Source organism: Drosophila rhopaloa, unplaced genomic scaffold (genome assembly GCF_018152115.1).
Source record: "Drosophila rhopaloa isolate 14029-0021.01 unplaced genomic scaffold, ASM1815211v1 contig_2, whole genome shotgun sequence".
Taxonomy (NCBI): domain Eukaryota; kingdom Metazoa; phylum Arthropoda; class Insecta; order Diptera; family Drosophilidae; genus Drosophila; species Drosophila rhopaloa.
Genome location: NW_025335083.1, coordinates 18,738,256 through 18,750,720, shown reverse-complemented (window position 1 = coordinate 18,750,720; position 12,465 = coordinate 18,738,256). Strand labels below are relative to the sequence as shown.

At 45.8% G+C, this 12,465-nt stretch overlaps 1 protein-coding gene and 1 non-coding gene across 3 annotated transcripts; both read right to left on the bottom strand.

Moving 5' to 3' along the window:
* Positions 1-446: 446 nt before the first annotated feature.
* Positions 447-12,165, bottom strand: LOC108050473 (fatty acid synthase). Of its 2 annotated transcripts, none has more exons than XM_017132175.2 (8): positions 11,929-12,165; positions 10,047-10,255; positions 7,689-9,166; positions 5,588-7,009; positions 1,675-5,487; positions 1,518-1,613; positions 746-889; positions 447-681 (listed from the first exon to the last, which is right to left on the bottom strand). In XM_017132175.2, exons 2-8 carry the CDS (start codon positions 10,210-10,212, stop codon positions 571-573), a joined length of 7,230 nt encoding a protein of 2,409 aa, XP_016987664.1. In that variant the 5' UTR covers positions 10,213-10,255; positions 11,929-12,165; the 3' UTR covers positions 447-570. The 2 variants fall into 2 exon arrangements, with proteins under 2 accessions (XP_016987664.1, XP_016987665.1); XM_017132176.2 differs by having other exon boundaries at positions 11,996-12,165.
* LOC123037843 lies at positions 7,310-7,428 on the bottom strand. Its single transcript, XR_006417650.1, has one exon. It is a non-coding gene; the product is annotated as a U5 spliceosomal RNA (small nuclear RNA).
* Positions 12,166-12,465: the final 300 nt, after the last annotated feature.

The window sequence follows — 12,465 nt, the reverse complement described above, 5'->3', positions numbered from 1 at the left end:
AAGGTACGCCGAAGTCTGTTCTATTGGGTCAATAAAGCCAGCCAGCCAGCCAACACGGGTCAGATAGCTTCGGACCGTTGTGATTCATCGAGAAAATCATGCGAGTGCCACGCGAGTATAATTTGACAGTTAAATTAAAAACACAGTCGAACTTCTCTAACCGATTTGCCCTATTGAATATTAGGGTTACGAACGTTTTAAACTACAGTAAAGGTCTTAAAACAAGGCATTTTAAGTAACAAATTTTGACAAGGTTTAATTTTGAATTATAAAATTAGAATTAGCTATTAGTTTGTTTATTATGACTTTATATATTTGTATATATTTGTATATATATTTATATTAAAAGCGAAGCAACCATCTTCAATTATCTACCGTTTATGGATATAATTTTCGGTCTACCAATTTTTAGGATAGCGAGGTTTCACTGTATTAAAATAAGCTGATTATACTTAAACAATCGATGCGCGATTGCTACGTGTATTAGTCTGGTAAGGGGATACATTAGGAGGTACAGAATAATTCATCAACATAATATAATTAAAAGGACTACAAACTACAGGTCTTCCACTAGGGACGCTTCCTCAGGACGCGTTCAATGATTTGAAGAGTGTGTGGCTCCTTAAGGAAAGTCCTATGTGTGCCCTTCACCACGTGCATATCGATCTGGGCACTGCAAATCTACAGATGAGAAAATAAAAAATTGGTGGTAGACGTCTGCATAGAAATTATATGAGACTTTTACCTCCTTGAGGCCATAATCCTGGGCCATTATCGCATTGTGCTCGGCCGACTTGATCAGCACCACATCGCTCTGGAGCTGTTTGGCGCCCTTGTAACTTTCAGAAAGTAGGAGCTTCTGTTTGAACATGCAGGCTGCCTTCTTGATCTGTGGAAATAGGCGAAGGATTGCTGAGATCAGTACAAAATACAACCTGACATCTTCAATATAATTTTAATTTATCATAACTTAAATTACCCCAAAACCTTTTAAATGTCAATAAACTTATAAGATTTATTATTTTAAATTACCATAACATTTAAGTAACTTTTTTAACCTGAGTTTATTGAGGTACTTATTTCCGGCAATAAAAATAAACACTTGTGCAGTTTCTCTCGGCAACATCAAGTATTACAAAAAAAAAATAAACACACCCTTTAGTACGAGTATTTTTGAGTTAACTTATTTTATAAGTAGCACTATCTGTATTTGAATTGATCAACAATCTAATAGATGCTCAGTAGTGATCAATCGCGAAGTATACAGGCTTGTGCCCATGTAAACGCAAATAACAAATTTTTTCTTAATTAATCACATTAAAAATAAATAAAATAGCGATGCAAAAATATAATATATATATAAATCTTTAATAATAATTACTATAATAATAATAAACGCAAATAACAATGTTTTTCTTAATTAATCACATTAAAAATAAATAAAATGGCGATGCAAAAATATAATATATATATAAATCTTTAATACTAATTATATGATCGAAGACCTAATGACTCACCACTTCTTTGGTTTGATTCGTGTGGCCGGCCAGAGTGTCGGCTAGTTTATCCAGCTTAGACGCCCATGTCTGGACTCCGTCAAGGAGTTGCAGCAGCTATTAATATAAAAAAACATTAAAAGGATGAAGATTAAGCAAAGCCTATCCCAAGACCCACCTGGTTGTAGTCCACATCGGCGAGCAGGGCACCAAAGTAGGCCAGAGTCATAGACTGCTGACGGTTGAGGTCATCCGTCTGCTTCTTAGCCTCCTGGACGTAGCCGCTGGCCATGGTGGGCGCACCGTCCAGCATGATGACCTTGACCCCAAAGCGGCGCTGCTCCAGCGCCACCCCGATGGCGTGGGCAAGCAGGCAGCCGTAGGAGTAGCCCACGATGTGGTAGGGTCCTAGGGGCTGCAGCTTCTGGATCTGGCGCAGATAGTAGGCGGCACAGGCCTCAATAGACTCCAGGGGCACCTGTTCCGTGCACTGCAGCCCGTAGGCGGGGCATGTGAGCGAGGCGGCCAGCGCCTCCACGGCTATTGTGAATCCCTCGATGGGTGCCAGGAAGAAGACTGCCGGATCCTCGCTGGCCACTAGTGCCTTCGACTGGAGGCGCACCATCACCTCCTGGGGTAATACTTCCTTGGCGAATACCTTGCGCGTCTCATCGCTCTGGGGTTGCACTTCCACTCGGGCCACCTCCTTGACAGTGGATGCAGTGGGTGAAGCGGTGGCGGCGGACTTGGAGGACACCGATTCCCTGGGCTCCTGGGCGTCGATCTGCCGCAGGGCACTGAAGGTCAGCTGGCGGATCTCCTGGGCGCTTAGAACCAAATCAAAGTGCCGCTCCAACGTTTGTTTGATCTCCGTGCTCATTAGCGAGTCCATGCCCAGGTCGAAGAGGGTTGTCTTGTCGGAGACACTCTTCACATCCCTCAGTCCCATGATGTTCGCGATGGTGGCTATCAGACTCATCCGATTGGCCTGCTCCGCCTTGCGCTTCTCCGCCACCACCATGGAGGCCATGACGGGATGGGGTTGCTGAAGGAACAGGTCCATGGTCTCCAAGCAGCTGGTCATCCGCTGCGGCATTGTGCCGCCCACCACCGTTTCGTTGTTGCCCATGTGCTCGATGATCAGGCCGGTGTCACCGATCGCTCCCCACTGAATGGCAGTACCCGGATAACCATATTCCTGTCGCTGCTCACAGATTCGCTCCATGGTGGAGTTGGCCAATCCATAGTTGGTCTGTCCCAGGTTTCCCCTGCCGCAAGACACGCTGGAGAAGCACACAAAGTACTCCAGGGCGGGACAAATGTCTCGGGAAATCCTATCCAGGTGTTGGGTGGCCAATAGTTTAGGTGCCGTCACCTTCTCAAAGTTTTTCGCACTTTGATCTTCGATGAGACCATCGTGGAGCACAGCCGCAAGGTTGAAGATGCCTCCAACAAGGGCCAATTTATTGCTCACCTCCAACATTCTCTGGCAGCCCACAGCGGTAGTCACATCATTGGTATCGATCTGCACCTGGATACCCCGGTCATGCCAGCGACGAATCATCAAGGCCTGGTAGCCGCTCTTTACTCCCGAGCGTGAGTTCAATACCAGGAAGCGAGCTCCTCTGGAGACCAGCCAGTTGGCCAGCTCCAAGCCGAATCCTCCTAGTCCACCCACCAAAATGTAGCTCTTTTCCGGATGCATGTAGGATCGCGGGATGGCCTGAATCTGGCGGAGACGCGGAAAAGCTGCCTGCTGTTCCTCCTCCAGACGCACTTTGATCACCACCTTGCCAATATGCTTGCCAGAGGCCATGAAACGGAACGCCTTCTCGATTTCCTGTTCCGCAAATACCGTAGTTGGAAGCGGCTGCACCGCACCACTCTTAATGCCCTCCGTCACCAGCTTGGCCACAGTGAGTTGCATCTCCTCCTCACCCTCCATCACACTGTCCAAAAGTATTCCATGGAAGGAGGTGTTCTTGAGGAACACAGACATGCCCATCGGGGTGTTGTTACTCAGGTCGAATTTACCTATCTCCAGGAAGCGGCCGTTCAAAGCCAGGCAGCGAATCGAGGCTTGGAGTTTCTCCTCTGAAAGGGAATTGAGCACGAGTTCCACTCCATTACCGTGGGTTTCAGTCATGATAAGTTGCTCGAATGAAGTGTCCCGGGAGTTGCCAATGTGACGAGCCTGCAGCTTGGGGAATCGCTTCAGCAGGAACTCATGCTTCTCCTTGCTGCCCACGGTGGTGAAGACGGTCAGTCCATGAGCCAGAGCCACAGAGATGGCCGCCTGACCCACTCCTCCGGAGCCAGCGTGGATGAGGATCTTCTCGCCCTTCTTCATCTGTCCCCTCACAGCCAAGGCATAGTAAACCGTGGCATAGACACAGGGCACAGTCGAAGCCTGCTCCATGGTCCATTTCGCTGGGATTTCCCAGAGCAGATTCTTGTTAGCCAAGCAGTTGGTGGCCAGCGATTTGGCAGTGACCATGGCCATGATGCGACGACCACACGAGTCTCTGCCAGCAAACTCAAGCCCAAGGACACAATCCTGGTAAGCCAAGTCTCCGGGAAGGGCATCCACGCCCAGTTTTCCCGAGGCCAGCATCACATCGCGAAAATTAAGCGGAGCATAGTAAACGGTGCAGGGTTCTAAATGCGTCTGGGTGGGACTCGAACGTGGACTCTCGATCCAGCGAAGCGAGGAGAGATCGCCCTTCACGAGGGTGTTCACATAGGCCTGCTCCACGGGCAGCAGAGGCGGCTGGCATTCCATTTTCAAATGACGGAAGGTGCCCCAGCTTCCATTTCTGTACACATTTATGGCCAGATCCTTGGCCAATTGATCAGCGTAGAACGGTTCCTCCAGAGAAAACTGGGGAAGGCCTTCATCTAGAATGAGATAGAGGCGAAGCCAGTTTCCTCCCGATTCCCGCTTCAGGCAGTTCACCAAGCCAAGGGCTCCGGAATGGGGTTCACCCTGTGCCACCAAGTAGAGATTCCTCTGGTCAGCCTGGGCTTTCACCAAAGAATTTTTTAGTTCGTTGACCCACTTAAATTGCCTATTGGTCAGTTGAAGAGTTAGGGCTTCAGTGGGCCTAACAATCGGTGGTTTTCTGGCCAAGACAAGAACTCGATCGGTTCCAAAGAACTGCTCGAAAACAGACACCAATTTAAGTTTACTCAACTTCTCCTTTCCTATAATGTTATACCTGCTGGCTGCTTCTTCCAGGAGCAGAAAGCCCGTATCGGATTTAAGGCTATCCAGGCAGTGCTGGAGATCCTTGAGAGAATTTTTCGCCAGAGTATCCACAGAATAGACAAAGTGACACTGCTGATCCACGGCACCATCTGCGATATCTTTGGCTGTCACCCCAATTCCATGTTCCTTGAGTTGCTCCCTGAGCTCTGATTCACTGGAGGCGGTGCTGACTACTGTAAGATCACCTACAAGGACGGGTTCTCGTTCGATTAGTTCTAGGAGCTGCAGGGCACTTAGAGTATCCAAACTGGTTCGAGTTCCAGCCAGTTCTACGCCCTTAATTTTCACGGCTCCATTGCTGTTCTCGATGATCAGTTGAATGGCCACAGCCAGAGCCGTGCCCCTTGACTTTTGATGATCTTCACGCTGTCCCATGTGCTGAATATGAGGCCAAAACCTATAACGCTCCAAGCTGGGCGCAGATTGCCCTCCAGATCGTCGCTGTGTCTGAGCGGTTTTCATCTTGTGGATCTCCACGCCACCACATTTGACCACCGAGATGTTGCGGTGCCAGTTGACAGTCAACTTCTGCTGGCTCTTCTTGGCCAGCTCTAAGTGCTTCAGAGGATCAATCAGCACCCTCTCAATTCCCGTGGGAACGTACAGTTCGCGGATGTTGTTGCTTAGAATGCGGAACTGCAACATGGTGTCCATGAAGCTGATCCAGTTATCAGCCCATTGCAGGCGACCAGTTATTGCCGCAATGTCTGACTCTAAAATGCCCTGGCAAATTAATTTTATATATATTATACAATATTGGTTAAATATATAAATTAAAAAATATATATATATTCTTATTCTAATTATAGGCCCGAAAACATACCTGGAAAACACCGCTGTAGTCGTAGCCCCTCAGTCGTAGCTCCTTGTAGATGTCCTTGGTGCTTAGCTTGTTAGAGCCAGCAATTCCCGGTAGTGAAGCCAGTTGAAGCTGCTCCTGCTGCACATTGGTCACCAGACGAATCTTTCCCGAGGCCACCAGGCTGCTGCCCTCGCAGATTTCAAAGGCACTGCTGCCCGGAAAGAAGTTGAGTGTTAGTTTCACCACGGTGCCCACTCCAAGAATCGTGGCCCGATGAAAGACCACATCCTCAAAGAGCACGGGCGTGCGCAGGTAGTCCAGCCCCTGCTGTTGGGCAAGGCTCATCCAGGCCAGGGTCATATAACCGGTGGCCGGGAAAAGGATCCTCCCGTCGATCGTGTGTCCCGCCAGATAGGCATATTCCTCCTTGCCCAAGTCCAGTTCCACACTCAGCTGTCCAGTTTGCCGTCCACCCTTAAACTTGGGGTAGTTCCATTTCTGCGAGTGATCCCAACCCACCAGGGAACCAAGCATGGGCGTGCCTCGGGAAACGGGATAGGTTATGGATGGAGAGATCTTTAGGATTTGTGGTTGCCCGCCGGCGGCGAAGAGTCTGCCTAATTGGCTCAAGAGGAACTCAAAGTTGTTGGCATGACCCCGCTGCATGAGACTCACATAGCTGATCTGCGGACTCAGAGAGCGGAGAATCGCCCGGAAAAGTCCATGGGGTGCAATCTCCACAATTAAGGCATTTTGTGGGATCTTCTTGATCGCTTGGTAGAAAAGCACCGGAGAGATCAGGTTGTTTATAAAGTAGCCAGCGGAGGCCAGATGATTCTTCTCAGTGTCCCACTCCGTTTCTTTGACGCTGGTGCTCAGCCATCGGTGACTCTTCTTTTTGGGTTCCTTAATTAGTTTCTCTAGATTTCTGCGTAGCATAGGAGCTGCTCCTTCGATGTACGGACTGTGGAAGGCATAGCCTCCGGATCCCACTTCCCTGACAAAGATTCCTTCCGCCTTGAGCTTATCTACCATCACGTCCATTGAATCCGATGGCCCAGAAACTGTGCAGTTATCATCGCTGTTGTGGCACACTGGATAGCAATCCTTCGGGATATGCGATTCGATCTGCTCCCAGCTGAGACCCACGGCTGCCATTTTCCCGCGCGGCAAATTTGGAGTGTCGAGGACACTCCTGCCACGCCAGTAGGCGGCCAACACGGTTTGTTCCGCCGTAAGACAACCATCCATGTAGGCTGCGCCCAGCTCCCCGGCCGAGTGCCCAATGATTCCATCTGGTCGGATGTCCAAAGTCCGGAGAAGATCCGTCAATGCCACCTGTACGGCGGACACAGAGACGAAGGAATACAACATGTTGTCGAAGGTGCGATCCGTGGAGCGGGTTAGCACATCGATAAGGTCAAAGTCCACCCTCGCCAAAACCTGAAAAAAATAATGGATGCAAAAAGGTAATGCTGATATTATATACATTCTCAAAAAACTAGTTTCTATTTCAACAAATAATATATCCATCGTAAAGAGTTTTGCAATGACATTATTATTCATGGCCCCTCAAGGAATATTTGTCAGGAGCTAAGTATAAATTCATGGGAGGAAGTTGAAGAAAAAATTCCAAAAAAGATTCCAAACAGTTAGAAATCAACTGCCTTTGATCAGCGTTTGAAAAAAAATGTTACTGCCCGCTATGTAGATATGTAATTTATTATTTATGGCCCCAGAGGCATACGCCAACAGGGCACTAAGCAAAAATTCCGTTTAGACTCATTTGAGTGCTCCTCTCCACGGAAATCTTTAGTAAAAGGCGAAAGATTTATTCGACAATTGAAGAGAAACCAGAGTAACTATTCACCGCCAAGCAAGGCCCTCTCTATTCCATAAATACTAGAACCAGTTGGGAATTATATGGCAAGAGAAGGAACACGAATTCACCTTTTAGTATGCAATGCTTATGAATAGGGGATGGTACCTGAGGTAAATGTAAGATTTTCATATCTGAGAAGAACAGAAGTAGCAAAAGGGGTTTTGTTTGTTAAATAAAGCAATTGTCTGATCGAGACAAATATAAACTTTATAATTATTTAAAACCAGATAAAGAACTCACCTTGGCACAGTGTTGTATGGACTTCTTGAACACGGTCAGCTGCATGAGATCCTTGGCCATACTGGCCCACTGGCTGCCCATGCCAGCGTAAACGAACCAAATGGGTCGCTCCTCCTCTTCGTATTCCAGCACCTCCTCTTTAACAGACCCACTGGCGTCCAGAACAGCGTATCCCCTGAAAGGATGCAACGGAATCGGATGCGAGTGGATGTCATTGATGAGGGTGAGCAACTCCTGATCGTGACACTGATCTGTGGCCACCTTTAAGAGCTGCCGCACTGCCTCCTCCGTGCGCCCAGAGCAAGTGACTAATCTCAGGGATTGTTCCGCCTCCGCTGCGTTTGAGGATGTCTTTGGCACTTTGGATTTGGCATGCGACTTAAGCACCACATGGGCATTGGCTCCTCCAAAGCCAAAGGAGTTCAGGCCCACAATGCCACCCTGCCAAGGCAGGTTCCGATCCACCACCTTGAGGCGTCCCTCGACCAAAGCCGGAACTGAAGGATTGGGGGTTCGGTAATGCAGATTCTTTGGGATAATCCCCTCCTCCATGGCGATTATCATCTTGGCCAGCGCACTCACCCCAGAAGCCGGCTCCGCATGGCCCATGTTGGACTTTACGGAGCCAATAAGGAGCGGACTGGATCGTGAGGGTCGGCAGAAGAAGTTACTAAGCATGTTGGCCTCCTGGTCATCGCCCACGGGCGTGCCACTGCCGTGGGCCTCCACGTAGACCACTTCGTCCGGATTCAGGCCAATCTCGCTGTACGTTTCCTGCAGGAGGGCCTGCTGCATGCGGCCATCCGGAAAAGTCACACCCTGCTCCTTGAAGCCATCTGTGTTTGTGCGGACATTCAGGATGCTGGCGTAGACCCGCTTGGCCTCCTTCCGCCTCTGGAGCAGAACCACGGCACAGGTATCCGCCCGGGCATAACCATTGGCCGCCGCATCGAAGGTCTTGCAGGCGCCGTCATGGCTCACGATTCCTAGCCTGAGAAACTGCAGGGCAAAGATTGGCTTCAAGATGAGATTCACCCCCGCCACCAGGGCGTAATCACAGCGACCCGCCCGCATGTCCGCAAAGGCGTGATTCAGGGCCACCAGCGAACTGGAGCAGGCGGTGTCCACGATGAAGCTGGGACCCTTGAAGTCGAACGTGTAGGAGATCCGGTTGGCGAACATGGCCCGCGCACATCCCGTCAGGCAATACCCATTAATGCTGCTCGGCTCCATGTTGGGAATCTCGTGCTCCGTCTCCACGAAGGAGAGACCAATATAGACGCCGGTCCGGCTGCCTCGTAGCTGGGCGGGATTAATGCCCGCGTCGATGATCGCCTCGTGAGTCAGCTCCAGTAGCATCCGCATGCAGGGGTCCATCAGCTCCGCCTGCTTCTGATGCACGCTGAAGAACTTGTCGTCGAACTTCTCCAGATCGGAGTCCTTCATTTTGGCCATGCGCTCAGGGAGTCCATAAATGCCTTTACAAAGGGCAAAGTTTAAAATAAAGATGCAATTGAAAAAAAAAATGTTTATTTTCTATATTGCACAATAAAACATATTATTTATACCCAAACTAATTTGTGACAATCTACAATTTTAAATTTGTTGTACTGCAAAATGTTAATTAAGTTAAATATTTGTTTAGCTAGCTGGCTTAACGATAATTTTGCTTGCCATATAATTCAGAATTTAATCAATTTTATTGAAATACATGCATGGAAAAGATTTCAAGACATTGACATCAACTTATAAAGAAAATTTGTATTAAATAATATTAAATACTTTAAGCCCCAAGTAAAGGCATACAAAAAATTCTATGCAATTAGTATATTTGACAAAAAGAGAGACAGGACAGGATCAAATGGCAGCAGCTCAAGACCCCTTAATTAACCTAAACCAGTTTAAAATTGATTATTTACGGCCCGGCGGCAGAACGCGGCCAGGCACTAAAAAAATTGCCTCGGATATGTTCTTCTCACTTTTGCTCCATTGCGTAAGTTCTCACTCCACAACTGAAGCAAAGCTCAAGACATAATCGTTGTCGGCAATCCATGGGACTCTCTACTCAAAGTTTGTTATAACCAGTTGGGAATTATTTCCGCGACCGAAGGAGATCGAGACGTGGATATCACTGATCGGAGGGGGTAAAAGAAATATTACGAAAATAAAACTCAAAAGGGTTGTTTATTGAACGTGCGCTATGAGTCAGACAATTCAGACGTATCGTTTTGCTTTTTAGGTGGGGCCGAATTCTAGCAGGAAAGTTGTATGTACTTCAAGAACACAAGTTACATATTTATGTATATTTTGTATTATTTATATTATTTAAAGGCAACCTTGCTGACTTTTGGCACTAACCTGCTTCCCATCGGCGGGGCTCATCTGTGACCATGTCGATGCCGTTGAGCAGGTTGTACTTAAACTCCTCGATGTTACTGCTCTCCGGCAATTTCCCGGACAGACCCGAGATCACAATGTCTCCATCTTCGCCCGCCGCCGTCTCCTTAAGGGCTTTTTTGGGCATTCTGCCTTTTGCTTTATTTAGGCTCAGTCTGTATGGGGCCGATCTATACAATGATTTGGACAATTCGTAAAGATTCAATAAAATAAGTGCTAAAAACTAAATTAACGTTATCGGAAGGTATTTGGTTACTTTTGCACCCTATTAAATTAAAATAGAAAAGACAGTTTGTAATGGACTGGAAAACTACGAAAACAAATATAAGCTCAGTTGTAGCTTTTAAAGAGTTGTTTCTCTAAATGATCCTCCTTGATCTGCATATTTTTACATAACATTATATTATTTAAACTTTGATTAATTTTGCCCTCTATTAACAAACAGCTAATAAAGCAGAAATTAAAAAATCTATGTTTAAATCTGACACTATGTTTCCCAAATGAACAATTCAACCTTTTTTTTTTTAAGAATCTAAACAATTTAACCCACTTTAATCTTTTAATAGCCAGCACTATTTGTTGTCAAATAATAAAAAACAATCAATAACAATTAAAAGGATTAGTTAATATTTATATGATTTGGCAGCCGATTCGGAAGTAATGGATACAACGGAAACATTTACAATTATTTTACCTTTAAGTAACTATAAATTAAAAAAAAAAGAAACTGCCAAAATAATACTGCGATCTGGATTTGAAATTAAACCCGAAGACATATACGAGTATAACATATCCCAAATATTCAGAATTTCAAAAGCTTGAAATTCAGATGACTAGCATTTTTAAAATGGTTTTTTAAATCGCTCAACTAATCTTTGATGTCCATATAAACCCTATCCATTGAAAGTGACCAATCAACATTTCATGAGTATTGAGTATTCGATCGCAATCAATGATTGTTTTTTGATTTAATGACTGTTGCTGATAAGGAACCCTGCAGCAGCAGTCCCGTTTTTTCCCAATAAAAACTATATGCATCGATCGTACGATTCGCCTATTCGGCACAATCCAATTCGATCCGGAGGAGAGCCGGGTACGGGACACTGGGTGTTTGTTGCCAAGTTACGGGAGCCGGCTCTCGAGATAATCGCCCAGCACTCCACTTCGTGCATTGCACCTCAAGGGAATTGGGAAGTGGAAGCAGAGGGGGATTGTCCTGATAAGCTGTTGATAGAACATTCCCAAAATATGCTATGGTAACATTCAAATCTAGAAATGTGGCGCGTGCCAGAGCGCACATATGAACTGAATTGTCTGATGCGATCAAAGGTTTTCCGAATAAACATTCGAAGTGTCTAGAGAATAAATTATTATTGTATAAACAAGGGATAGTCGCGAAACCATTTTTAATTGTGAACCCAAATTATATTTTGGTAATTTGTTCATTTCCTTAAACCACAAGTAAAACTTTGGATTGTTTTATTAAAATATTGCTGCAGATCCTTTTTTTCACAAAAAAAATAACTAAACAAATCCCTTTCAAGGATCAATAAACGTATATCGAAATTTTATAATTTATTTTTGTATAACTCTGTCACATATTCACAAATCGTTGGCATTCAAACATCACACCATTTTTATTAAGTTATATACTTCAAGAAATTCTTTGAAATATAGATAAGAAATCACTTGGCACATGCATTTTTTTTATTTATTTGTATAGCATGATATCCCTCCGCATGATATCCTACGCCAGAGAAATTATAATTTTCATGATATTCATTAGAAAAAAATAGATCGCATGTTAAAACACGCCACTTTTGATCGTCTGCACTTGACTCACATTTCGTATGACACTTATTCGAACGTTGTTTAATTTTGGGTAAGGTAAAACACTTTTCAATGGCTACCTATTTCACTTTGGTCCACTGATCGCGTATCCTTTTTGTATTCCGTTGGGGATAACCAGGATAGGGATATCGGCTGGGATAGCAGGTCCTTCTTGTTAAAATTAGATTATATATCCTTTTGGTGGGCACGTATGGATCCGACTTGTTTCGCAGACAGACTGAACAAGGGCTACACTCGTTGGATTCCTTATATACATTGGGTTTGCGAGGACAGGGGGATCGGTGGCCACCAAATACCGCATTTTTAATTTTCCCTCGTAGACATAGCACATAGCAAGCCCACCGATCTCATTATTACCACCGAAAGTCCCTGAATAATTCATTTTCATGCAAAACTCGCCTCTAACTTCGAACAAATCAAATGAAAATGCGACGTCAAGAAGGACAGGTGTACCCCTTTTTTTTTACATTTTTGTTTGTGCCCCTGCCCTGGTAATTAGTCCAAGTGTGTGCCATCGCAGCTGACATCG